Raw genomic sequence first — 27,536 nt, forward strand, 5'->3', positions numbered from 1 at the left:
CAGACACTTCTGCCCCCATCGTCCCATGGCTTGTCTCATCTCATTTGTCAATGAACCATATTCACTGCTGCTGTCTGTGTGTGTTTGTGTGTGTGTGTGTGTGTGTGAGAGAGAGAGAGAGAGAGTGAGTGCAGATTCACTCAAAAGCACACACATATGCACTGTGCATATGTGTGTGCTTTTGAGTGAATCCATGTGTATGCATTTGTTTTTGTGTGCATACAACCGCATATTTGCATCCCTTCACTTTCTCATTCGTGTGTGTGTGTGTGTGTATGTGTGTGGGTGGGTGTATGTGTGTGCGTGTGCATGTGCTGTTATACCCTTTTATGAAGTGTCTGTCAGATATTTGAAGCTTTCCTGTGGAGAATGCCTACACATTCTGCATGAGTCATCCTGCACTGCTCGCTCGCTCATACACTCCTAATAAAAGACTCCTATACACTCATAACTACAAACACACACACACACACAAATATACACAACACGCATGGAGGCAAAATAGACAGACTGCATGCCCCCAATTACACACACACACACACACACACTCATGCATACATACATGTTCCATTCTCACATGCCTGGGCAGACGTTTCTAGTCAGTGAAACCTCATTCTCTCACTGGCTGTTTCTCTGCTCTCTATTCACTTTGTCAACCTGCTGTTGTATAGGCGCCGCTGTCAGCACTACTGCTCCATAAATCCTCCATCCATCCCGATATTCCGGGTTGGGCCTCAGTCCCTTTCAATTCAGGAGATCCATTCTGCTGACATTTATTTTATTTATTTTGTGTGTGTGTGTGTGTGTGTGTGTGTGTGTGTGTGTGTGTGTGTGTTCCTTGATTGGTTGAATTCGAACAGACTGAAGCCCAACCCTGTTCACACCTGATTGTAGATAGCTGTAAATAGTGTTTCAGAGGACTTCATATTTCAGAAATGCGAGAGTAGAGTGAGTTTGTGCAGAGAGGAAAGGATGCTGCGGTGAAAAAGGTTCCGTTACACTACCGGCTGAGCAGTCGAAGCGTCCAATCAGAAGGGGTTTGGAGGTGACACAGACCAATAAGAGGATTTCCTCAAGAAGAGAGTTACCAAATGTAAAGTTGCCATCAGATCATAATAACTCGGGGCCTTTACAAAGTCTGCTGTAATTTCCTTCCCAAGTTGAACATCTGATTAATATCAGTATGGGGAAATCTACGCTGACGGCACTTGTCCCAAGTTTGGATTAGGACCAGGGGAAGTTCACCTCAGTTGTTTGCCGTCAGTGTCAAATAGGAGGGAGCTGGGTACTGGTCTTGTTGCTGAAAAGTCTTGTACAGCAGAGGAAGTGCGGTCCGCAGGTGTTCCTCCATAGCAGGATGGGAAACACGACCCCGCGATGCGATGCTGAAACAAAAGGGCAGTCGGTAGAATCTGAATACACAGGAAAGGTTGTGGTTTTCTAGTCCATCTGAGGTATGTTCCATAAACTCATTTCTACCCACGAGGGCAGGTTAGAGTCCTTAATGTCTAGTTCAGCCCCTTGAAAACAAGCCGACCCGGTCCGGACAGCGAGCCTCGTGTCAGAGGATCTGGAGGAAACCAGTGCTGGAGGAGGAGAGGGAATCGAGCTCCGTCTTGCTCCCACTGACCCCGTTAACCACTAAGGCTCACTTTGCTGTCCGATTTGCGTCACGTTGCGTCTGATTGCCTCCGATCCTCACAAGCTGTTTGCGGACCGGGTCTCTGTGGGGCATATAGAATTGTGGGTAATGTAGTTTGGTACTATCCTACCACTCTGGCCCTCATTCCTGCATGGTCCCTTATTGGTGTTCCAGCCAGCATGAGAACAAGGACACAAACTGTGAATCATCTTTGTATTTTTTAAATAAATTCCTCAGCAGCATTTATGGCTTCGGTTTTGCAAATGATATATTTGTTTTTAGCACTTATTGTTTTTTGTAAATTATTCTGTTTTTTTCTTCTGTTGGGACTTTTTTTATTTACCTAATTATGATGTATAGATATTTATTCTAGCAATAGTCTTCCTATTAAGATATACTGTGCTGATGCATCCTCTGAATAACTGAAAATAACATATATATAGATGATAATAATAATCAAATCTGCAAAATGATTTTCCTAATAAAAATGTGAACTGAGGAGTGTTTCTCATCTCTTACTGCTTACTGCTGGCTTGCTGCTGGTATATGATGACTCAACCTCGCCCATGCTTACAGTAGTTAAGCATGCTCACACAGTAAGACTGAGGTTTGATGGGTGATTCTTTGTTTCTAGCTACATTCACACTGTAAAAAGACACAAATTACACACAGAGAGATGCTGGAAACAGACAAACACACACACACACATACAGGCAGTCTCCCTCTCTTTCTGTCTCTCTCTGTCTCACTCTTTCTCTCTCTCACTCGCTCCATCCCTTAACCCTCTAACATCTGCTTGGGGATTCTGCGCCCAGCACGGTTGCTATGGAGACACTGTGACGTTGACGATGGTTGTCGCATCAGAGTGTGGTGTGACCCTGGTGGGGACAGTGACGCGTTACGACAGGCGGAGGTCTCCCAGGCTGTGTGTGTGTGTGTGTGTGTGTATGAGGGTGTGTGTGTGTGTGGGGGGGGGGACAGTGAGTATAACACGTAGACAGAGAAAAGGCCCAAGGCTAGCAACCCTCTGCTGGATCTTAATGAGATAATCTTCTTGTCCACACGTGCATACAATACACACACACACACACACACACACACACACAAACACACTTGCCCTTCTAGACATCTGGGAAAGTCTACACAAAGTCTAACCTATTAGGTCAAAGGTAAGCCTGCCAGCACACACCAAACACATACAGTTCAGCGTGAGAGACAAAGAGATGTGTGTAGTTGTGTGTGTGTGTGTGTGTGTGTGTGTGTGTGTGTGGGTGTGTGTGTGTGGGTGGGTGTGTGGGTGTCACCGCTATCAGCCTGAGACCGTCTCTCGCTCATGACTCATGGGGTTCCACTGATTTCTTACAAAATGAATAGAAGTAGGCGTGATGCAACGCTCTGCTGTAATCTACTGTAATCTACTGCCTCTTCAACAGCACATCACATAAAAGAGGGAGGGAGAGAGAGAGAGAAGAAAAAAGGTAAAGAAAGACAGGGAGGATGAGAGAAAAGAAAGGGAGAGGAGTGGAGGGAGAGAAAGAGATGAGAGAGAGAGAGAGAGAGAGAGAGAGAGAGAGAGGGATGTAGAGGCAGAGGGAAGGAAAGAAAGAGGGAGATGGGGAGAAAGAGATGGAAGAGAGAGACACTGAGGGAGGAGAGAAGTGGAGAGAGAAAAAGGAAGGTGGAGAGAGTCAGGAAGGGAGAGAGAGAGGGAGGAGAGAGAGAGTTTAAAGGTGCGGAAATGAAAGAGAAATGTATAGGCATCAGCATAATTTCACACTTCAGTGGAAATGAGGCCAATGCGGTATACTGTCTCTCTCTCTCTCTCTCTCTCTCTCTCTCTCTCTCTCTCTCTCTCTCTCTCTCTCTCTCTGAGTTATAAATAGCTTTCCTGTGGTTATAATAAGCAGCTGGGAAAGGTTTCCATGAAGTTGAAGTTGACTGTGAAGAAGACATATGGCTGCAGACGTGTGTGTGTGTGTGTGTGTGTGTGTGTGTGTGTGTGTGTGTGTGTGTGTGTGTGTGTGTGTGTGTGTGTGTGTGTGTGCATCCCAACATCAAATCAGTATGATTAGTAGTATAGTCTTACATCTCCAAATTCATCAATATCACCGGGCTTTATATCCTAAAAACTGATACCTCTAATTAAAATAAGATTAGACTTTCGTCACCTTACTACAAAGCAAACTGTTCATATTCTTGGCCATGGAGAACGAAGGCCTGTTAAATAGCCATTGTATGATCAGATTACAGTAAACTAGACCCTCCTTCACACACTAAACACCCAGTGTTCCTGCACCAGATGCAGCACTTTTAGCTGTGTGTGTGGAGGAGTGGAGGAGAGCTCGGTGGAAACGGAGGATGCGTGTTTGCAGCGGGCCTGCCAGGAATAGAAGGAGCGGCCTACACCTCCCAGGAGGAGACGACACTACAGGCTGGGTACTGGCGCCACCGTGTGGCAGTGCGGTGTAGTGGATTCATGAAGTACAGTGTCATTTTACTGCATGGTACAGATCCAGATGTGCATGTCAAGACTAAATGACATGCGTCCTGCAGGTAGATTTAAATAGGAAGATGTTAAATTATAGAATTATAGGATTATTATGGGAATTGTAGGTGGAACTGAGATTAATTTAGTTTTACATCAGTAGAGATAGACAGGACAGCGTACTTTATTCTACCCATACAGCAAAAATAAGGGACATTCATCTCTTTTCATGAAGTAGATGAGGTGAATCCAGGGAAAAAGCTACTATCCTTTATTGATTTACCTTATCTATACCAATCACAAACTAGGAGATGTAGATGAAGAGAAGCAGACGAGTTCGTCTGAGAGACTTTAGATGTTGGTTGTGCAACAGGGGCTGCCGCTCTATATGAGGCAGATGTGTACATTTGACGTGATGAATTTGATGATGATTGTATTTGAAAACATTGGAAATACATTTTCTTTCTATGCGCTGTTGACAACGTATGCTGTATCTGCATGTATTTCCTCTCCTAGGCTAGTCTGGCCACTTAAAATATTTCGAATGAGTGTCATCTATTAGTAAAATTTAGTTTTGTGAAACACAGTATATTCTGAAGTAGCCTACATGTGATTATTTACACGGGATCTGAGCAAACAGCCACCAAATTACAATACGGGGATAAAGAGATAAGACCTTGGATTAGCTGGTAGGAATATACAGCCACTTAGCCATATTGCCATACAAGTCTGCAGCGAAAAGGATCCATTCATTTTCCAGAAATATCCTATATCTTTGAGTGAATTTCAGGTTTCAAGTTGGCCAGTGGTTCCCAAAGTGCGGGGACCTCCAGGGGCCCTGGAGGGGTTTCCAGGGGATCCCCAACAAAATGAATAGTCTAATTTCACAGTTATTTTAGCCTAAATGACTACAAGTTGGCACAATGAGAACAGGTATAAGGGACAGCATTTTAAACATTCATTTTCATTGTATAAAGGCTATCAGTTATATTAGCGCAACCCAATCCACACCAGAAAATATGGGCTACACTTATCCCCCCCAAAAAACACCTGGGGCAGTGGATCCCAAACCGGGGTTCGAGGGCCTGGAGGGAGTCTTGAGGGGGGTCAGAATGAAGCAAAATGAGGATTAGTTAAATTTCAATCACCAAACACAATGGGAGAATGTATAAAGATGTATAATGACTGTTCAGTCCACCTACAGTACAGACAGTTATGCAATTCTGTAGCTACAAAATCATAACCAACCACTACAGTCTTCTCAGATGGGGGGATGCATTCTTACGAAATGGGGGTCTGTATATAGTCTGATGTGGATCTATTTGAAGGTCCTTGAAATAAAAATGTTTGGAAGCCCCTGGGTTAAAGCTGTTGTCACCAGATCGGAGGGAAGGAGGGAGAGAGGGAGGGAGGAAGGGAGGGAGGGGGATAGAGGAGTGGACAGACACTGGTAACGGAGGGGGAGGCGTTTGGCTCGGTAAAGACGGGGAGTGAACGAGCAGAGAGGGTGAGAAACCAGCGGATCTGGCCCTTTAAATCACCAATACAGCGCATTCGGAGGTGAGTTTGGAGATATTCGGGGGGTTTTTTCTCTGTGTATAATAATTGTAACGCGTCTGTGCGCCTCTGCAACCCCGGGTTTTCGTCACCGAGGGCGGCTGCAGCTGAGAGGGCTTCATCGGTGTCACGAATCCGGATTTCCCCAACCCTTTGCCGGCAGAGAGGGTGGGGAGGACCGGGGACAGGGTCAGTGGAAGATTTCCTACGGCTCGGCTGGACTCTGAGGACGCACAAGCCACAATATCAGCAGCGTCCAAACCTCTGGATTTTATACTGAAGTAGGCCTTATATGCTGTTCAATTTGCATAATAGCGGCACATAAAGGCATGCGCTCCAGTCTTGTACCCATTGTCGCTGGATGGGGTTTATATTGGCTGCTGGAGCCTGCCTCCCTAAAAACATGTCACCACCCTGCTCCCACAGCTAACAATCAGGGCCTATTTGCAGACCTGAAGCGGTCTAGTCTGGTCTACACTTTGGGAAATATCTCTGGCTTTAATGTGTGTGCACAGGGTCTGCTTGTGCTTGCGCGTCTATGTGTGCGTGCGTGTGTATGCGTGTGTGTATGTGCGCGTGTGTGTGGTGTGTAGATAGCCATGGGAGAGAGAGGACATGCTGTTCTATCCATCAAAATGCCCGCATTGTGTTTTCACACGGTAGAGCAGCGAATAGGGCCTATAGCGGAGGACATGGCTACGTACTGTAGGCCTACAGTATCTACCCCGATCAGTGCCGAACAGCTTTTAGGATCAATAGGGATTGATGCATTTTTGCGCGTCTTGTGGATGAGAGAGCGGCTCTTGAATCGCTGGCCTGGCCTCTCCATCTCTGGTGATGTTTTCGGCCCAGGCCAGGCAAATGGGCAGCAGAGGTTTTTTGGTTTCTCTGTTTCGGTTTTCAAGAAAATCCATTAATGTGGTGGCGTGCAAGTAGAGAGATTTGTGACTATAAAGGTGGCAGGGATTCATGCTTGTGCTGCTTTCAGGCTACACCTTCCTTCTCCCAGCCCGGAATGCGCCATAGCAGAAAGTTTGAAAAATCAACAGGCTGAAGAAATCAAACGCACTAGGCTTATAATACCCCCAAATGTTAAAAAAAAGTATTTTTGGTAATATTTTTCTTAAAGGTATACAGTCCTTGTGAGTTAGAGCCACGTTTGGTAGCTTATGCATATGGGAGAATATGAAGAGTTATAAGTCTAAAGCACTATATAGGCTATACATTTCTGAACAAAATCATTAAGTGAAGCTGGTTATTTAATCTCTAAAATGCAGAGGATCCAGTTTGTAAAAGTGATAACATTTTCTCAACAAAGGATGTAAGTTATAAGTACCATCATCTTGTTTTGAGCTTGTGCTATCAATTGTTTTTTTTTAAGAGTGGGTGTCACTTTTATCAAATGGCAGATATTTCACTGTGGATCAAAACTGGTCATATGTATATTTATATGTTCAGTGATGCTGCAGGTGAGGTGACTCTCAGGAAGGAAACTTAGTGACTCTCCTCAAACCTTGACAGATGAAGGGGAGAAATAGATATGTTGTGATGGCAAAGGTGTGTATGTGTATGTATGTATGTATGTGTGTGTGTGTGTGTGTGTGTGTGTGTGTGTGTGTGTGTGTGGAGCGAGAGAGAGAGAGAGAGAGAGAGAGAGAGAGAAAGAATTTCATCAGGCATAATAATGGAAGTCTATCACTCTTTCTTCATTTCTCTCTTTCTCTCTCTCTCTCTCCCTCTCTCTCTCTCTCTCTCTCTCTCTCTCTCTCTCACACACACACACACACACACACACACACACACACACACACAAAAGCCCTAATTACAGACATGAATCTCTGAGCTACTCCACAGCAGGAGTAATTAAAGCAGGACTCTCCTCCCGGGAGAGAGAGAGAGGGCGAGAGACAGAGGCAGAGAGACACAGTGAGAGACACAGCCATAAAACGCTTATAGCATGTAGAGAGTAGGTTTTGTTTTGATCACATAATACTTGTAGGTGCATGTGCTGCTGGTATGCACTGAGAAAGGGCGAACTTCTTCCATGCTGTACTTTTCTGAGAGAAGGAGAGTGTAAAAGAAAGAAACAGAGGGGTAGAGAGGCTTTAAACTGCCCTTTCTTTTTTGGAGTTGAAAGAGAATGCAGTTATAAGGACTTGTGGTATCACTTGTGGTGAATCAGTGATAAAGGAATTTCCCTTCATCTGAGCAATTAAGTGATATTACTGCTGGTAATACCTTGTGAAGTAATGAAGTAGTGGTGACAGATACTGTAATAGCTTCACGGATGATGACAGTTTGGCACAGTAGCAGATTTCACCCTCATAATCACAGAATGCTTGCAGTTTTTTTTTGTCTTGTGTTGAAATGTGAATACATAATAGTGTTATCTTCACCACAACTGAGCTGGTATACACGGTTCTCAAAGTGTGGTCCGAGACCCCGAGGGGGCCTTGAGGTGATTTCAGCGGGTCCTCAGCAAAATGAGAAATAGTTTGATGTCCTTCTGATTTAAGTCACTAGAAGTTACCTCAACTAGAGGATGTATACACATGGCTATCATAGGTTTTATAGGCTAGTGTACATTGGTGGTTCTCAACGTGTGGCCCGGGATCCCCAGGGGGCCTTGAGGTGATTTCAGTAGGTCCTCAATAAAACGAGAAATAGGTCTGTTTCAGTTTCACTCTCATTGATATCATCTCCCCATGTACAGTCGTACAATTCAATACTAAATCAACTACAACAAAGATCTTCCCAAATCTAATGGGTGTCCATGGTCTGATATGTGTCTATTTGGGGGTCCATGACATCCCCTGGTATCCACAACTGTAAATGGTACAGAAACAAACATTTCGAAAGGTATAATATGTAAATCAAGTCCCAGCTGTGGGTAACCTGGCTTTATGATATATGTCTCTCTGCTGTCAGTAGCCAGTAACTCACCTGTTCAACTCACCTGTGCTGCTTTACACAGAGACAGAGACAAGCCGATGTGAGCTCAGCTCCTCTCCAGCTCTGCCGTTGTGACTTGGTAACTTCTGTCCAGCCCAGCACACATCTCCTCTCCATCCAGTCACACTTGTGTTCAGACACACAGAGCAGACAGCTATCTGCACACCATCAGTCAGGTAATGCTCTCTAGATATATTAATGTGTGTGTTTGTCTATGTGTGTGTGTGTGTGTGTGTGTGTGTGTGTGTATTACATATTAAAAGCTTATTTACATTTAACATGAATGACAGACATGATCTGATAATCACAAATACATTGTGTTTAGTTTATAGATTTAGATTATAAATGCATTTCTGAATCTTTTGTTTGTTGTGTCGTGATATACATTATGTGATATTGTGCAATTGTGATGATGTATAATGTAGACTATTTTTAAACTTCAATTCATTCTTTTGATAGTTGTAGTCTATTTAAAAGCCCAACTAGAGACTAAGGTTGGAAATTAGCACTCCATGTGCACACATCTTTTATATTTCAGTTGTGAAGTGTAATTATGTTAACTGCACAAATAAACTACTAAATAAAAAAACATATATACAGAAGTTATTTAATATTTAGCTCCTTTCCTAGTTATATTGTGCATAACACATTATGCATATTTAGTAAACTAAATTTTGAACAACAAACCATATTTCAATGAATCTATCATGTGTTATTAGTGTTGCACCACCATGTAATCACCTCATAGTGGTGCTATAACTCTACAACTGAGGCCACACAGTCACCTGAGTGGAGCTATTGATGAATTAAAGGGCAATTCAACTCAAAAATCAATGCAAGATCAATGCAATGCAATATATATATACTGTATATACGCTGGTAAACTAAAAAACGTATCCAAATCAATATCAGTTTTCACCATTTCATCGAAAATATCACTATGATACTACTGTTAAACTACTTCATTTTGTAAGTATGAATAGAACTGCTTTATAATGCACACTACTGTGCAAGTGCTTTGGAGAAAATTTCACAAAGGCTAACTTTTAGATGTCCAAAAAAAAAAAAAATGCAGATATATGAGGTCTGTGCTTACAGAGAGATGCCACCCAAAGACACTGAAACGACTATATCAGAAACCAGATTGATTACTTCTGCTTTATTTCATTTTTTGTCAATTTTGAAACACATACAGTAGCACTTTTTGCATTGATCTGGGATTCAGCTAATTCACTAGTGATGTTACCAGTCTATCTTTATGCCTGTTAGCACAAATATGTAACATTAGTAATAGTTAACATTACATAGTAAACATTTTAGGACTTCTCTCTCTCTCTCTCTCTCTCTCTCTCTCTCTCTCTCTCTCTCTCTGTCAGTTTTCTCCTGTGTTGGTGTATTCTGATGGATCAGTATGTCTACCACTAATAATATCGCCCAGGCCAGGAAACTGGTGGAACAGCTGAGGATTGAGGCAGGGATCGAACGCATTAAGGTACAGTATGATGATAGTTTACTACTGTGTGTGTGTGTGTGTGTGTGTGTTTGAGATCATTCATTTGTGTCTGACCATTCTGACTGCTCTCCTTTTCTTCTGCCCTTTGCCCCTTTTACCTTCCTATCCTCCCCATCCTCCTCTATTTCTTTCTCTATCTTTCCCCCTCTCCTCCTGTCCCCTCCTCTCTCATCCCTCCTCCCTCTTCTTTTTCTCACCTTTTCTATTTCTCCTCCATCCTATCTCTTTCTCCCTTCTTTCGCTTACTCTTTACCTCTCCTAATTTCTTTTTCTCTTACCCTCCTCTCTCTCTCATCACTCTCTCCATGTTCCCTCGCCATTTAATTCCCTCACCCTCCTTTCTCTTCCCTTCTCCCCGCCTATTCTTCTTCCTCCTTCCTCCCTCTCTCCTCCTGCTGTCCTCCCTTATCTCCCTCTCTCTTTCTCTCCTCCCTCCCTCCCTCCATCCCTCCCTCCTCTCAGGTGTCTAAAGCAGCAGCAGACCTGATGAGTTACTGTGAGCAGCACGCTCGTAGCGACCCCCTGCTGGTTGGGGTGCCCACCTCTGAAAACCCCTTCAAGGACAAGAAGCCCTGCATCATCCTATAGCCGCGCTCCGCTCCTCCCGCCCTGAGACACACACACACACACACACACACATAAATACACACTTACCTAGGTACATACACATACATGCACACACAAACATTTATGCACGCACACACAAACAGACACATACAGTACATAGATTGATTCTCAGACCTCCCCCTTTCTTTCTCTTCGAACACACAAACTACACACACACGTGCACACACACACTCCCACTGGCTAGCCCTGCACCAGCTCACAGGGCCCTGCTGTCTACACACACACACACATACATATAGACATACACACACACACTCCCAAAATAGCCACTCTGGAAAAGCGCCATACTCCGGAGCCACAGCTAGGGGGCAGGTATCACGTGCTCACAGTGGCTGAGATCAGTATATCACTGAGTATGATCCAAGGTGCTTTGGTAATATTCATATATGCTGGTAAATTAACTACAAGTGTCAGCTTAACTTGAAAAAAGGGATTTGGACATTAATAATCAGTAGGAACCTACATACAGTAAGTCCTAGAGTAAAGTGCGGAGTCGACCTTTTGTTGTGAAATGAGGCTGTTGGTTAAAGGATGGACGGCTGTGCCATATAGGCAGGGAGTGGGAGGAGGCGTGTGGGCGACCAAATGGGTATTGGACACTCCAGCCAATCATGCCAGAAATGACCTGGTGTCCCATTAAGCTCAGTAAGTGCTTCTTTGGTGGGAGGTAAAACTTCACCAGGTCTGAGAGAGCTTTGCCCTCAAACCCGCCTGTGCTAAATCATGGTGGGTTCTACTCACTCTGGAGCAAGTGGCTAAAGCCTTTCGTCTTTATCGGGCTAGCATGTTCCCACCCAAACCTACATCAACAGACCTCCTGCCTCTGGCTCCGGGTCTTTCTGCCTGTGGCTTCACTATGGCTGTCTGCAGCCTTTGGCCAAAACTCCAGCTGTGCCAATCTGTATAGAAAGTCGCCTCTAGGATGCTGATCTGCGGTCAGCGCCGCTGTTTCTATTTTCCGCTGCAGTTTAAGACTGGCGTTGGATGGTATCGATTTGTAAGCTGACCTCAGATCTGCACCGGTGAGGCCACCTCTAGCCGACATGAGGAGAACGTAGTGAACCGCTCTACACAGAACTCAAGCTATTAACCCCAGACGTTTACTGCATTTTTCTTAAGAAATACTTGTTTGTGAATTCAATGTATGTTTTGATATTTTGTTGAAGCATTACTTAACAGATAGATGATACTGTACATTTCTTGATTGTTTTGCAGTACTTTTTGACATAGGCGTTGTCCCTGACTGATGCGGGATCAGATCCTCTCTGCCCAACGTTAAACTTTAGCATTAACAGAATGAGAGGGGATCTGATCCCGCGGCAGGGGCGACGCCCGCCCTGTTACCTGCTAGAATCTAAATGAAGGTTTCTACTGTACATCAAGCCTCCCTGTGCTTTACCCTGAGAGAGAGCGAGGTCACAGACTGACCGCACCCTCCAATCATGCAGTCTGCAATGCAGGCTGGAGGAGAAAACCTAAATTAAACAGTAAACTAAAATCCACCCCCCTCCCTCCCTACCCTCTCCAGTCCCTTTTGGTTCTTCTAATAGACAGTTGCCAGTGTTAGGTTAACCTGCATCAGAGTGAGGGGGAAACAGAGGAAATGGATTGCTTTGGATAGTCTACAGTTCTGTTTGCCTCGACAATGGAGAAGGAGTAGACTTTCTGTTTTATCTCACAAAAGTCCTGGCTTTAAATTAGATTAGATTAAACTTTGCCTGGCTTCACCAGTCTTTGCCAGGTTTCATTCTCCCCAGTAGAACAGCTTATTTTAATATGGGCTCTGATTGGTCAGGGATTGGATCAGTGAGAGCCAGTGGCCCCCCAATGGACTTTGCTCATTGGCTCCTTGGGGGTTTCCAGTTGAGAGACTCTCGTCGCTGAGCAGTTTCCGGTCTCACCTCTCCTCCGCAACGCTCCTCCTCTCTGAAAAACCAAACTTGATTGTAAAAACTGAAGATGGGAAAAACAAAAAAGATAAAGCTAAGAAAAATGAACTAAGTGTATAAACTTTCTTTCAGACATGTGCAGAAGTGATAAGTTGAGAGTAGCTGTTTTGGGTTAGTTTGAGTTTCTTCTTTCTATGGAGTCCATGGAACCTGGTCAGTTGAGTATTACCCTGTACAGTGTTTGTAAGATACAAATCTAAACATGAAATCCCCTCTGTGGATGTTCAATTTTTTTAGTACTACTTTACGTAAACGTTTCCGTTCTGTCAGTCAGAATTCTGTCTGTCTCCATTTTTTTTTTTTTTTTTGTCATTCAGGTTTGAGAGGCTTGCGGTAGTAGAGGTTGGTTATAACCACAGATACGAATACAACACCTGATGAGGATATATCACTTAATAGAAGATAGGAATACAAGACCTGCTATGTTTAGGATCATATCCTTTTAGAGGATGAATCAACATCTGACCTCATTCCAGTGGCAAGAACCAACCTCCTATCTACCCGCTACACCATCGTTTTAAGTCTTTCTCTCTCAAGTGTTGGTTTTGATGGGTAGAAGACAGCTGAGACAACACACGCACACGCACACACTCACACATACACACACACTCTCTTGCAGTTGACGCTTGCTTTTTAGATGCAAGTGTCTGCTAAAGAGGGGGATGGTGGTCAGGGGTCAAAGGTTGAAGGAATGATAGTAGACAGTAAAACGCTGCTGCAGGTTTGTTGTTCAGGAGCAGTTTGTGCTATCAAATTTACATTTTAGGCATTTAGCTGACACTCTTATCAAAAGTGACTTACAGTGACTGAGCAGTGTCTTGCTCGCGGACACTTGGACACGACTCATGGCTGTTGATAGACATAAACTGGCTGTTGTGGGGATTTAACCTGTGGCCTTTCGGTTACGGGGAGGTTTGTCTAATCTCTAGGTCAGAATGCCTCCTCTGCTACCCTGTCTTTTCTGTTGGGAATTAGGAGTTTCGGAGGTGGTGAGAGGCAGTTGTTTGTGTCTTGTTGTGTAAGACTGTGCATACAACTTGTACAAATGCGATATGTTCAAGACAGACAGTCCACTGGAGATACACTGTAAAAAAATGTTTAATTAAGTTACATTTAATCTTAAATTTTTATTTTTCTCAAAACAAGTGAAAAAAAATCTGCCACTGTGGTGAGATGATACTACCTTTTTCTAACACAGTTTCACTTGCTTCCTGAATTTTATTGAAACAAGTGACAATATCTTGAAATAAGGCACTCCACTGGCAGATTTTTTCAACTTGTTTCAACAAAAATAAGATTTTCAGACTCAATCCAAGATTAAATCACAGATTAACATGAATTTTTTTTTGCAGTGTAGGCGATGGTTCCTAACACAAAGCCCTGCGTTCATCTCTTATTTGCCTTTGTTCTGTGCAGCATTTGCTTACAGAGAGCAGGCCGCTCTGATAGTCCAGTTACTGAAGGAACTGGAGCTGGAGAAAGGCCACAGACAGGGGTGAGTGCTTGTGTGTGTGTGTGTGTGTGTGTGTGTGTGTGTCGGGTGCTAGTGTTTGATAGATGAGCAGGATGATTCTGCAGAAGTGGCTGGAGTTTGCGTGCATGTGCATACAGGCTTATTGCTTGCGTGCATGTGCATTTGTGTGTGTGTGTGTGTGTGTGAGACAGTGTGAGTCCGAACGCAGTGCCTCCAGTGCTGTGCAGAGTGCCATGTAGTAATGTTACAGTACTGCAGCCCTACATTTCCAGGTCAGGGTGACTGACTGGAGGAGAGGTCATGTGATGCTGTGTGAGTCAGAGCAGCAGAAATAGTTTCTTCTCTCTCTGTTCATCAGTCCGGGGCTGTGCATTTTGGGGGGCAGAGGCACAAAACAAAACAGGGGTACTCTCATGCCTAAAAATGTTCAGCATAGGTGTGGGATGCTGTTTTTGATCATCACATATTAAAAGAGGGAATTTCCCTCAAAGGAGCAGCAGGGTCTCAAATTGCTTTGAGCTCCAGTATATTATCTACAATTTATTTCCATCACTTGTTTAAGCCTTAGAAACTGAAAGGGATTGCATCGTATTGGTAGAGATGATTAGAGTTGGTATGGGCTAAGGGGTGAATGTTGTTGCGTCACTGAAATAAAAAGCGAGAGTATCCAATCAAATGGCAGAGTCAGGCCATTCAGTGGCCTAAAAGCCCAAGAACTGCCTTCATAGATGTTTGGATTTCTCTAGAATATATAAGCATCCGTACTGACAGCTGAGTACAAGCTGCAGTGACACTGGAGGTAGGAAGTTACCCAGAATTACTGATCTGGGATAGGTTTTCCTTTCTCTCAACAGCAACCTGAAGCATTTTAGGAATGAGGAAGTGACTGATCCAGTGCCAGCGTTTAGGGGCAACCCAAGGAAATGCAGTTGTGTTGGTAATTCTCCACAGAGCGCAGCTAAAGTTGACATAAAGAGGTCGAAACATGAGGATTACAGCTGTAGGGTGCTATGTGTTCAAAGGTCTTACAGAAGTACATGTGTACACGCACACACACACACACACACACAAAGACACGCACACACTCCTGATGTTGTCCTGATGAAATCTGAAGGATGTTATTTTTATTTTTATTTTTCCAATCATTCCATAGCTGGTTGGGCTTACAATCAGAGACAGCCAATCGAAGTCATTGGTTGGTTGACAGTTTGTCTGATTGGTTGGTTGTTAGTTTGCCTTATAGTGGCGTATATTGTGTTAATGCTGGTCTTGGGGCATCAGATTGACGGAGTGAACAGTCTTAAGCAGAGCACATGGCTCAAGATGGAAATCCACTGGTGTTGTGACGTTGTTCCATGGAACAAAACGAGCCCTGTCAAATTCATTTCTGGTCAAGTGGGGAGAGTTGAGGCTCCTCACTGCTGGACCTCATATCAAACATCACCCAATCGGCTGTGAGCCCTCCCCGAGACTCATCTTTTGTGTTCTGATCTCCTGTGTATGCATACAGTATATGTATCTTTTTGCCTTGATTGATTATGAAGAAAATATATCTATTTTTTGTAACTGTTCTTCTCTGATGTGCCATAACTCATGTTTTCTTGCACACTGTTAATATTTTGTGGATATTGCTGTTAAAAAAGATGATATTGAGAAGTAGATAACATTAATAAAAAGATGATATAATAACGCATGCTTTTGCTGTTGTCTAATTTTTCTCTTATACTGTGGCAGCTCTTGCAAGGCTGCAGTGGCGTGCAAACAGGAGTGCCTGGCTCTTTCTCATACTGACTGTAAAGGTGCATAAATGCACATGCATATACACGCCAGCCTAATGGGTACATAGTGTGCAGCTTACATATATGCAAAGGGCCTGACAAAAACTTGTTGAACCAAACACTGTAAACAAAGAGCAAGGTCAGGTAAAGCCTCCCAGTTAGGTCGTTTTGCAGGAATGTTATTGTTACCGTTCCTCTGTCTCCATCTCTGTGCCCTTTGCAGCGCTGCTGGGACAGTCACGAGTCTCCTGCAAGTTTCAAACCAAAGTCCTCCAACCCACTGGCAAGCCAAAGCCAATCATATTTAAGGTGGATAAACCACAGCCAATGGAGAGCCACACAGCCACCGCCTGAGCCAATCCCCTCGGCAGTCACGCCCCTGTCCAGCTGATAGTAAACAAATGGGAGGCCCATGTGCCTGAATGTTCCCTCTCTTCTCCACTCTGCTGCCAGCGCTGAACTGCCATGTGAGAACAGAGGGTGGGGTGGAGAGAAAAACATGCAGTGAAAGGAGGGGAGAGGGTCAGACTGTTTTGCTACATGATCATGTGGAGATACTATAGTATGGGTGGGGTTACACCAAGAGTAATTTGCACATTGCTTCTCAATGCTCAGGAACGTGCATTTGCAGATTTAGCTGTATCATGTGACATAATGCATAGCAACGCAGCAGAGCAAGATTGCTAATGCCTTGGGAGAAACAGAATGTTGCAGCTACTCAAAACTTGATCTATGCAAATGTATGCCACTAAGTTTCACTATGATTGAAATTTTGTTTTAATTGACACTGAAAATACAGGCAACCTGCATCTACACTTGTCCCGCAGATACCTTTTCCTCTGGCTCCTTGGCTTGTAAAAAGACAGCAGGTCTGCATCAGCTTGTTTTGCCTGTTTGTGCAAACATAATGAGTTTCTGTCCCCACCCCAGTTTCTCTGCATGACTCTCCTATGTTTACAACAATAGGAAGCCATGGCTGCAAATTTGTAGGGCCTTTTGGCTGACAAAGGCATTGCCCCAAGTGCGGGAGTTTTTTCCATTGCTGCAACCCAAATGTAAACACAAGCTGCATGAGTCAGCTATAGTTCCTGGTTCCATGACGCACACATGGTTTTTGTTTTGGAATCTGAGCAGAAACCTCTTTAACTGATAAAGCAGGTACTCAATTATCAATGCAATAATTTATTGACGTAGTTGACAAGAGCACAAAAATAGACCATAAATAGCAACATAGAGAATTCATTTGTAGTGCAATGCAGTCACTGATACAATAATTATTACAATTATTACAATTATAAATTATTGGACTAGCACTGTAAATATTAGTTTAACTTTTGATCTACAGCATTGTATCAAAAAGGCAGCGCTGAATTCTCTCTCCTAAAGGCACAAAGATATTGTCTGTGGTTTCTTTTGCATTACAATGAGATTTCACAGCTGACTTTTGATCAAATCAGACAACCCAGTTCATTGTGTTGCTCAGTCAGTGTCCTCGTCTGACCAGAATACTACATCATGTTCCGAGCCCCTGCTGCAATTTTGCAATGTTCCTGCAATGCCAATAAAGCTTGTGTGAGTTTAACTTGATCATCATTTCCATTTCAGTTTCCATGGTGAGGATTCCTCCACAGGTCCGGCTACTAATTTCAAGAACACAGATACTGCACGCCCTGTCTTTTCTAAAGGGAGACACAAGCACACACATACCACACACACCTTCTTTCCAATGACTCTACTGTGTATGAATACATAGGAATGCTCAGCATAGTTACATCAATGCAACATTCCCCTCTGATCCATAGATACACACAGGGCATCCGGGTGTTGGTTTGGGTACGGCTAACTCACTTGTATTACTAGTTCGGTACCTGTTAGCATTACATTTATTAATTCATTTCACACCACACTGACAGCAGAAACAGACTAACATGTAAAAGTCAACATAGCTAACATAATGAGCAGCCAAACAAAAACAGCCTCCAAAATAGACGTTTAGTTTTGGTTTCCTGACAATCTAAAACAATGTGGCCTGGATGGGAATCTACGAGTGTGTACCCTGCGAGCTTGTTATTTTCTGTTTTTCCTGATTTTCTGTGTGTATCTGTTGCACAAAATTTCTAGACTAGTCCAGAAATCAGTCTCCACTCTGCAACGCTCCGACTGTCTTCACCAGTCTGAAAGAGAAGCCCTCCTGCTCGGTTCCTGCTGGTCGTCAGTCAGGACAGCCCATCCCAGTCCACAACAGGCTGTTCCCCGCGTCAGCTACAACCGATCCTTCAGTTCATCAGTGTCTGAACCCTGTGATAGCTCCTGTGTTTGTTGGTGTGTTTTGTGTGCTGGGACCCTTCAGCGCTCCTGCAGGACCAGTTCAGGCACCCACTGGTCGAGGCGTCGGCTCTCCTGGCAGTAGGTCCCCACTTCCTGCAGCCTGCAGTGATCCGCCTGGGGGTTCTGCAGAGGAGAGGAGCAACACAACATCAAGTTCATGTTCAAACTTTACTGTCCTGTGAGGAAAATGTGGTTTGCAGACACGGTTTGCAGAAAAGAACATACAGCAATATAACCACAGTAATTACATAAGTGAAACTCCAGTAAAGCACATAATAGATTGCCGCAACATATAGGCAAACATCAGCTGATAAGACCATACAAGGAGTCAATAGCTCAGCAGAGTGCAATAAAAGGCTCTCATCTGTGCAAAATGCAAAGTCAGATACTGCCAAGAGCATGAAGCTCCAGTTTAACTGCTGCATGCAAAATTATATACATCTGTCATGTCTCTGCACGTGTATGGTTCACCCTCATGTGTCTTATTCCATGGGCAAAATGACATGATGTCTCAATTTGCCAGTTTGGCCCGTCAGTTAGAGATGAGATGACCAGTCTGAACTCACCGTGACCAGCATGCAGTGCAGGTCTTCGTGCTCCTCCTGGTTTCTGTTGGCATCCAGGCCTGCCAGTAACCGCTGGAGCCGGTGAACCCCCGAGACGCGCAGGATGGTGATGCCGCTGTCGCAGCAGAACGACTGCAGCAGGGTGAAGTGGATCTGCAGCGCCACGTCGTCCTCATCGTCCGCCACCAGCACACACAGAACCACACTGTCTGGGTCTCTGAGGAGGAGAACAGGGAGAGAACAGAGAACAGTTTCAGGCTTTAGACGCTTTGGAGAAACAGTGATAGAAATACAGTCAGGAGGTCCAGACATGTAGGCTGGGGCATCCAAAACTGCTCTATGCAATCCTTTGAGAGACATATGATCAACTGAGATTATGTGTGCTATATTACATAATATTAACTCTAATTGTAGCACAAGTGAAATCAGACCCATATGTTTATCACTGAACGTAAATGCACACAGACTTTCAGATTTGATCTTCAGTGCATAAAAAGCAAGTGCTGGATGCAGTTTCAACTCACGCATTCAGAAGTTTAGCTGACTCATAGATCCCCATGGTGAGGCAGTCCTGCTTCTGAGCCGTGACCAGCAGCTCCTCCAGAGCCAGACCGACCGACTGCATCCTGACAGACACAGAGAGAGAGAATAATGTACCTTCTGTATACTGCAATCATCAAATAAATGCTATTAAACACTGGTTTAAGTCAAATATATGTTGTGGTTCTTTAATTAATTGGTCCATAACTTGCATACATTTCATTGGCTGTCACTATTCACAGAGTACAAAATATTAGGAACATCTGCTCCTTCTTTGAAACAGAATGTCCAGGTGAAGTCAAGTAAAAAGCTATCATCAGTTATTAATTTCTCCTATTAAATCCATTTCAGTAATGAGAGGTGTATCTATATGATGGGGATGAGACAGATTGAAAGGAGGATTTTGACTTTTAGGCATTGATACAAATGAGACCATGGCTGTGCACAAGAGAATGCAACTCAGTTTAAGATGCATGCAAAGGAAAATGCAAATCGTGAGCTTAATTATGAAGTTCTATATGATTTTTTTTAATCACAATTTGAGTAATTCACATATTCATGATCTTTGAATATGACTTTATTCCTGTGTAGTGCTTTTAAAGAACCTTTTAGGATTAAATATTTTAAAAGATAGAAAGTACACAACAGTTTTTCCAGACGGTTTGTCAGATTGATACTCAGTATCTCAGACCTGCACTCCACCCAGATAGTCTTAATTAATTGCAAACTCACGAAGTGTTTTAGCTGTCAAACCAGGAGTTCAGGTACAGGTCAAAGGACAACAACCATTCCTGTGTCCAGCACATGATTTTCCTTCCACATGGCTCAGCCAGTCATAAAAACTGCAGGACTAAGCTCTTAAACCCGACACTGAATCAAGAAAACCGAAACAACTCACCTTTTCTCGATGATGTTGGCCGCAAAGACTTCCTCCGGAGTCATTTTTGCATCCCAAATAAAGCTCTTAATTCCAGTACGAAACAGATGTCCAATGATTTGAATATTCCTCCGCTCGGTCCAGTCTGAGCAGGAGTGTGTGTGCTGCGTTTATTTTAGGCAGCGTTGCGACACACTCTTTATACTGGAGCTGCCTGGAGGGCGGCACCGAAACTACCCGAGCTTTGCAATTGGCTCAAAAGAAATCACTCTCTCTCTGCATGTGGGCTCAATGGTTTATTTGTTTGGTTTCATGCCGTGATATTTTTACACCAGAGTTACATGAAAACACGTTTGCTTTGTCATATCCTGTCTTGGTGATCTGTATAACATAACATTGCACTGCAGAAAATACTTAGATTACAGAGGAACGAAACAGGAAAAGTCTCCTAAAGAAAGATAAAAAAAAAAAAAAAATGTATTACAGCATTAGATTTAATAGTGCAACTTGTGGTGTAATTTTTCATAACATCCTTTATTTTCATAACATCAGTGATTATGAGACTATGGCTGACATCTAGTGGGTGGCTGTGGAAAGGCTACATAACATTACAACAGGCCTAAGTTGTGAAACTGAAATAAAGACATGGTACATACAAAATGGCTTTATGGTTGGTGTGTAATACTGGATGCAACTGTACCGGAGTGTTGATTGGATGAATACACACAGGCTTATAAATCATAAGTCATCATAAGTCATAAATCAATTGAAGTGAAACCAGTAATCTCTGGGTATCATGTATCAATTTGTTCCATGTAGATCTGGATCAGTTTGGATCTGGATCTGCCTTTGTGCGTGCGTGCGTGCGTGCATGCGTTCGGTAATGCTTTGTCTATTTGGTCCATGTTTTTTTGCATAACCACATGTTTTATTTATTATGTTTGTTCACCGGAGGATTTTGTTTGTATTAACAGGGTTTGGATAGTGAGACTGCACTGTAGTTGAAGCCAACAGAGGTTAAGTGCCAATCTTGCCTGATGTATAAAGCTCCGCCTGATCATCCACCTCTTGCTCATCAACAACCTGGTTCTCAAAGAAGCTGTCTGCATAGTTGAGCATCTGCTGCACAGCACTGAACAGCAGCACGTCAGTGCTCAGGTCCAGGTCCAGCTCCTGGCTGTAGTTCTTCACCGGCAGCACGCAGGTCAGGGGGATGCCCAGAGACGCACTCAGCTCCTGGGCCTGGAGGGCAGCGAGAGAAGCTTGTTGGTGCACGGTTAGGAAACATGGAATGAGCTCATATTCTTCATCATCATCAACAACATCATTATCAACATCATCATCATCATCATCATCACTACTTCAGGGAACAGGGTGCTGAACTTTAAGGCTGCTAGCATTTTGCACAGCAAGTTTCCCTCAGAGACATTGATTATAGGAGTTTGTCTGTTACAGTTTAAAGGTGCGATCACACCTAAAGTAAAGGCCAAACTATAGTTGAAACATTTATCTTGTTGCATTTTTGCATTTGATTCGTTTAGGTTCACACCGCACAATTACAAGCAAACCAGGACTTGTAAACAAAAGTCACATGGACTTACAAGTAGCTTGTTTACTGGACAGAGTTTTGGCAGAGAGAGTCAAAACAAATCCAATTCAAGTCCCTGTAACTTTAACCAAGCATGATGGACTTCTGCGCTCTTTGCTGTAATTTACCCTCTCCTGTGTTCATAGCAGGAAAGAATACATGAAGAAATAGCTGAAAACAAGCATCAGTTCAGACTGCTGTTTGTCCTCAGTTCATTTTGTTATGCCGTGCAGGCTTTCCAAGCATGAGTACCTGCTGGCTATCAACTATCAACATCCATCACCTTATAGCCATAAATTCTTCCTGTAGTTTATTCAGATTATGTGCTCACTAATAACACTCCCATTCAGATTCAAATAGCATCATTCTCATCTGCCGAAACGAATCAAACTAAAGGAGTAAACACTGTACACTTTGAATAAACCACTCCAAATATGCTTGGTTGAATTTACTGGCTTATTGGCAGCCATTTTGGCTCACACACTATGATTGCTTAGTAACTTGTGATTCCATGCCAGCTGACTTGACTGTTGGACATGTCATCATAGTGATATTATGGAGGACATTTGAAATAAATATGTGTTATTATCTGTAGCTGTAGTTACCTTCCTCTGGATGTAAATGCTGTGATAAACATTCTTCAAGTCCTCTGCCACCAGAGGACAGGCTTCATCCACTTTGGTCATCAGCAGAATCTGGGGAATGCCTAAGGGATTAAAGATGGAGATAGAGATAGGAGATCAGAGCAAAGTACAATAGGAAAGAACAGAAAGATAGAAGAGATGATGAAGGTGGAACTTTATTGCCATCCGTGGGGAAATTAGGTCATTGCAGCAGCAAAACTAATATGATTCAGCAGGGGAAAAGACAAATAGAATATGTAAGTAAGTAACAGTGAAAACTACTACTACTAACACAATAAATTGAGTATAAACAATTGAGGGGTTCTCTAAATCTAAGCTGGTGTCAATTAAACACATGTTATGTAGATTGTATTGGAAATATTATGGGGGAGGAGTATGGATTACTAACATGTATGGATTAAGTTACAGTCATAGGTTACAGTTCATACTGCTGTTATTTACAGATGTTACTAGCAGTCAGAATTGTTTATTAAAATATGGACTGCTAAATTAGAAATATATACTATATATAAATATAAGTATATATAAACGTAATGTCAAAAAATAAATACCATTAATATATGCAGAATATAGCAATGGCAAAGATATGTGAAAACAAGAAGAAAGAAGAAACAAGAACATATAGCAATATACATAACGTGCAAAGTGCAGGGTGAATGGAGTAAAGTCAACTTCAAATTATGTACAAAATGCATCAAATTGAGCAACACTTCTTCAGTATATTTTTCACGTTCCCTCACCCAGCTGGTTGGTCTTTTTCCGGATGGCAGCTAACTTCTCCAGCATCTTGTCAGAAAGGACAGAGACCTTGCAGGTGTCGATCACATAAACCACACAGTGGATCATGTCGTTCAGGTTCACGTGCTTCTTATAGCCAGGAGCATCCGCCTGGAGAGGCGCGGAGGAGCTGAACTGAAGGAAAAATATCATATTTTATTAATCACTCAGCAAAGCATGTCACTTACAGTCTTAGTACCAAATGTGTGATTACATCAAAATAGATAAATAGACAGATAGACAGATAGATAGATAGATAGATAGATAGATAGGAGACCTGATAGCGGTCCTGTACGTGACCCTTGTAGATGTTGACCAAGTCCTCCATATCCAAACCAGATTCGGCATTATCCTCCAGCCCCATGGTGTCGCACAAAACCAGAGGAAGAGTTTTACCACTTTTCCCTGCCTTGATGGAAAAGGTGCGGAACTACAGAAGAAGAAACATAGTATGAAACATACTGTTAGAACGTAGCAAGACAAAACCTGTCACTGGAATCTGTTTTTCCAGGTGCTGTAGGAAAAAAAAAAGAAAATGCCTCAAAATATAATACCTTAATTTCTAAATATGGTAGTTTACACTCATATTACAGGCAGTGAGGCCTTCAACTGTTGCTTCATGAGCATGAGCTATGTTTTATAAATCAGTTGGTAAGCTAACTAGCGGTAAACAAGATTCCCACACTCAGTTGAACATCAAATTCAAGAATGTTTTCATGAATTCCATGGTTTTATTTGGTGAAATCCAAGGACTGAAAATTGGCTTGTTTTGGGGAAAGGCATGACATTGGTCAAACTTAGATATTGTCGACTCATGGTCTTGTCAAGTCAACAAATCCTGGTGAAATCACTCATTTTAAAACTGTTGCTATATGAACACCAATCTCCATCACAGGATTTTCCTCATGAAGTGAAGTGTTGATCATAGACAAGGCCAGAGAGCTGAGTCATATTGATGAATTTGGGTGCTATATTTCAATTAAAAAAATCAATTCAAAGGCCCGTGATTTTCAAGGCTCATGTGAACCCTGACAGGCCCTGGTTAACCTGGTTAATCTTTTAAGTATCGACTTTTTATTTATTTCAAGAAAATCATTTATCATCTATGTATGGACACTGCACTGAAGCAAACTTTTCATTAATAATCACTGTATAAATGCTAAAACATCCCTGACAAAGTTATTGTCTGTGATTATGGTGACTTCAATGATACTGACAGCAGCAGAGCAAGCACCTCATATGTAGACCCATCAGCATCTTTACCCATAATCTCAGCCTTTTTGGTGAAGCAAAAAGGCAAAATTCTCCATCAGCATATCAACACAGTGTCCCAAAACAAAATGCTCCAGTACCTGTGTGGTGACACTCTTCCCTGCAGTACCGGAGATGGCCTGGGACGTCATGTGGCCTCGAAACGCCGAGTTGATGGAGTTGAAGAAGCTGGACTTGCCGGCCCCGACCGGACCCACCAACAGCACCTTGGCTTGAGACACTGCTCTGATGTCAGGCTTATAGTCCTGGATGGTCTTCATCAGCTGCTGTTTTCTCCTAGAAAAAGGAAAACAGCATAGATCACATTTATGTGTGCACTGCTGAGGATTACTGTGATGGATATTATCATTGTGAGGAGTTTAATTCCAAAATGAAATATCTACTATTTGAAATGTGATCTTACACAATCATTGATAACTCAAAAGTAGCACAAATTATGGTACTTTTTAAAGGGCAGTAGGTAATTTAAGTCTTTAGTTGACGATTTGATATCACTTTTTAAGACTGAAACACGTATATATGAGAGATATTGAACGATGAATTCCAGGCATTGACTTTAATCCAAAATAGAACATAGCACTTTGGATTTGAACTCTCCATATTCTCATTTAGATGCTACAACACTTTTGGAATTAATTCACTTCACGTTGTTTACTGAGTTAATTTATAATGGCAAAGGTTTCTACAGATTTCTACATACTCAGCAGTGCACTGGACATTCCTCCAGGGTTTGGTTAGGAGACCTCCCAAACCTGTATGGAAAAGAAATTCATTACAAAACTTCTTTCATTCAAACAACATTTATTTCTTACATTCAGCATCAATGAAATAGTCCTAACGCAATTCTTAATCGCTATTATCTGAAATATGATTAGATAATTCAGTAAGAGACCACATAATTCATAGTAACATTTGCAACCAAATCTATATAAGCTTGTAAATAACTAAATATTCATGGGCCAGGTTTGCCAAGATTTGCTATTTTAGAAAGCCTAACAGTAAGTATAATACACAGAGACATTCTGTTTTTAATGAGAGGGTAAGAAGTGCTTAAATCCTCACTCACCTTCCACTCGATACACTTCAAACTCAGTCAGTGCCAAGTCAGTTCCGTGCATCTCTGCAGGCTGAAAGTTGAAGCCTGTCCCTGGGTTGGACTGGATTTCAGGTTTGTCTTCAGGCAGGAACACCAAAGCACCGAAATTCGGACCGGTGGGTTCATCTGTGAAAGCGCTCTGGCCGTTGTTGCACGCCACCCTCAGTGGCCTTTGACCCCCTGCGCCGATGCTGTAGAGGAAAGCCTCCTCATCAGTGACGGCCTCCTCGCTCTGAGCGAAGTCCTTGGAGGTGTAGGCTCCGAACACGAAGCCGGCCTTGTTGTAGGCTGCGACCAGAGTGGGGCCCTGTATGTCACAGCGGTCGTGGAAGGCTTCAGCAGTGAAGCCGTGGACGCTGGCTTTGTACAGCAGGTGCAGTCTGACGTGACCAAACAGAGAGAGCAGCTTCTTCTCCTGGTCTTCAGACAGGCTGGATGTCACCACAGTCATGATGGAGGAGCAGGTTGTCTATATGAAGACCTGAGGCAAAGGTCAGTGGCACACACATCCCACAGTTGTAAACAGTTATGCACAAACTCATTTGAGTGTGAGTGAGACTCACTGACTTTTAATTTGACCTTCTGGTAACATCTTGACAGTTATTTCATATAGTGTTAAATGCAGCTCATAGCATTGTCAAAAGGGGTATGTAGTGTTGGGAAATGTAGTTCTTATGTTAGCAAGTTGTTTTATATACTAGGGACAGACTGATATATTGGTTTGCCGATATATTGGGCTGATATTGGCCTGTTACTAAAATTAGAATATCGACCAGTCAGTGTCGTCCACCTCTGATCTGACGGATATGATGCAGTTTGTTTAATATTTATATAAAACCATATTATTATTATAATTATTATTAGAATCATCCTGGATTTCAGAGTTTCAGTATCCTTTGGCCTGAATGCTGTTTCAGAGGCTTTTACACCCTGCCAAGAATAAAATTCTGGGGGAATGAAAATGGTCAAATTAAAAGATATTGAATATCAGCAAATATTGGCACAACATTGGTGAATCCTAATACTTAGCAGGGCTTTTCAGGGATTCAAATTAAAAGAAGATGAAGATAAATACTGACTGATAGATCGTGGCATTATTTCTTCTTGCAGAATCAAAACCTAAGGCTTGGATGAAACAGATTTCAGATGAATTATGGGTGAAGTGCCCTATTTGCTTATCAGTGACACGGATTTGTTATGATCCAGACAGAGCGGCCTCAAGGTGGCGCTATTCTGCATGTTACTGTGCAGAACAACGCCCAAGAGGATCTCTGCAGAGCAGGAGTTTGTTTATTACCTAGACTCAGGGAAGTGATAGGAAAGCTCGAACGGAAATATCGAGAGACTTTTCCTTTGACATTTTAGGCGTTTTTACATTGAAAGAAACAATTAATATTGTGGCTATAAGTTTCGATAGAAAAATGAACATATATTTATATATTTATATATATATATATATATATATATATATAGGCCTATACATTTGTATTTATACATTTCAACAAACATTGTCCAAATTTGAGGATTGCTCTTAATAAAACATAGATTAAACAATACTTCAGACCCAGGCTTTATTTAGCTTAGGACATTTAACATTGAAGAGCTTAAGAAACGACTGAAGTAATTTTCTCAGATAGGCTACAGAAATATTATACAGAAAGTGAAAGTAAAGCCTGGCACATGGACAAAAACTGAATCTATTAATTTGTTGTTGGTTTAAGTCGGTTAAAACTGGACCGACTGGATCATTTTATTGATAGTGATGACAGTTGGATAGTTGCTGTCTAAATGCTGTCAAACTCACCTTAAGAGAAGAAGTATTGTGGTTAGAAGTACAGCTGCTGTAGTGTGTGTGCCTCGGCGCTGAATCA

At 42.6% G+C, this 27,536-nt stretch overlaps 3 protein-coding genes across 4 annotated transcripts; 1 reads left to right on the forward strand and 2 right to left on the reverse strand.

The window, feature by feature from the left end:
* The first annotated feature begins 5,665 nt into the window (after nucleotides 1–5,665).
* On the forward strand, nucleotides 5,666–11,317 carry gng7 (guanine nucleotide binding protein (G protein), gamma 7). Of its 2 annotated transcripts, XM_071915923.1 has the most exons (4): nucleotides 5,666–5,687; nucleotides 8,659–8,812; nucleotides 10,013–10,128; nucleotides 10,612–11,317. In XM_071915923.1, exons 3-4 carry the CDS (start codon nucleotides 10,048–10,050, stop codon nucleotides 10,735–10,737), a joined length of 207 nt encoding a protein of 68 aa, XP_071772024.1. In that variant the 5' UTR covers nucleotides 5,666–5,687; nucleotides 8,659–8,812; nucleotides 10,013–10,047; the 3' UTR covers nucleotides 10,738–11,317. The 2 variants fall into 2 exon arrangements, with proteins under 2 accessions (XP_071772024.1, XP_071772025.1); XM_071915924.1 differs by lacking the exons at nucleotides 5,666–5,687; nucleotides 8,659–8,812 and adding an exon at nucleotides 8,168–8,184 and having other exon boundaries at nucleotides 10,047–10,128.
* Nucleotides 11,318–16,893: 5,576 nt separating this feature from the next.
* On the reverse strand, nucleotides 16,894–20,444 carry LOC139924767 (growth arrest and DNA damage-inducible protein GADD45 beta-like). Its single transcript, XM_071915911.2, has 4 exons — nucleotides 20,310–20,444; nucleotides 19,396–19,497; nucleotides 18,872–19,088; nucleotides 16,894–18,428 (listed from the first exon to the last, which is right to left on the reverse strand). Exons 1-4 carry the CDS (start codon nucleotides 20,351–20,353, stop codon nucleotides 18,324–18,326), a joined length of 468 nt encoding a protein of 155 aa, XP_071772012.1. The 5' UTR covers nucleotides 20,354–20,444; the 3' UTR covers nucleotides 16,894–18,323.
* Nucleotides 20,445–20,577: 133 nt separating this feature from the next.
* On the reverse strand, nucleotides 20,578–27,536 carry LOC139924766 (interferon-induced protein 44-like). The gene is made up of 8 exons (XM_071915909.2): nucleotides 27,470–27,536; nucleotides 25,636–26,146; nucleotides 25,270–25,321; nucleotides 24,650–24,845; nucleotides 23,575–23,727; nucleotides 23,261–23,432; nucleotides 22,482–22,582; nucleotides 20,578–21,530 (listed from the first exon to the last, which is right to left on the reverse strand). The coding sequence occupies exons 2-8, from the start codon at nucleotides 26,114–26,116 to the stop codon at nucleotides 21,306–21,308; spliced, it is 1,380 nt and encodes a 459-aa protein (XP_071772010.2). The 5' UTR covers nucleotides 26,117–26,146; nucleotides 27,470–27,536; the 3' UTR covers nucleotides 20,578–21,305.

Source organism: Centroberyx gerrardi, chromosome 17, assembly GCF_048128805.1.
Source record: "Centroberyx gerrardi isolate f3 chromosome 17, fCenGer3.hap1.cur.20231027, whole genome shotgun sequence".
Lineage (NCBI taxonomy): Eukaryota > Metazoa > Chordata > Actinopteri > Beryciformes > Berycidae > Centroberyx > Centroberyx gerrardi.

Coding starts and splice junctions, on each gene's coding strand:
- gng7 (XM_071915924.1), top strand. Junction 10,129..10,611: donor CAGGGATCGAACGCATTAAG/GTACAGTATGAT, acceptor CCCTCCTCTCAG/GTGTCTAAAGCAGCAGCAGA.
- LOC139924767 (XM_071915911.2), bottom strand. CDS start 20,353: ATGACTCCGGAGGAAGTCTTTGCGGCCAACATCATCGAGAAAAG. Junction 19,498..20,309: donor GCCAACATCATCGAGAAAAG/GTGAGTTGTTTC, acceptor TGTGTCTGTCAG/GATGCAGTCGGTCGGTCTGG. Junction 19,089..19,395: donor TCAGCTAAACTTCTGAATGC/GTGAGTTGAAAC, acceptor TCTCCTCCTCAG/AGACCCAGACAGTGTGGTTC.
- LOC139924766 (XM_071915909.2), bottom strand. CDS start 26,116: ATGACTGTGGTGACATCCAGCCTGTCTGAAGACCAGGAGAAGAAGCTG. Junction 24,846..25,269: donor AATGTCCAGTGCACTGCTGA/GTATGTAGAAAT, acceptor TCCTTTTTCTAG/GAGAAAACAGCAGCTGATGA. Junction 22,583..23,260: donor GAAAAAGACCAACCAGCTGG/GTGAGGGAACGT, acceptor TTAATCCCTTAG/GCATTCCCCAGATTCTGCTG.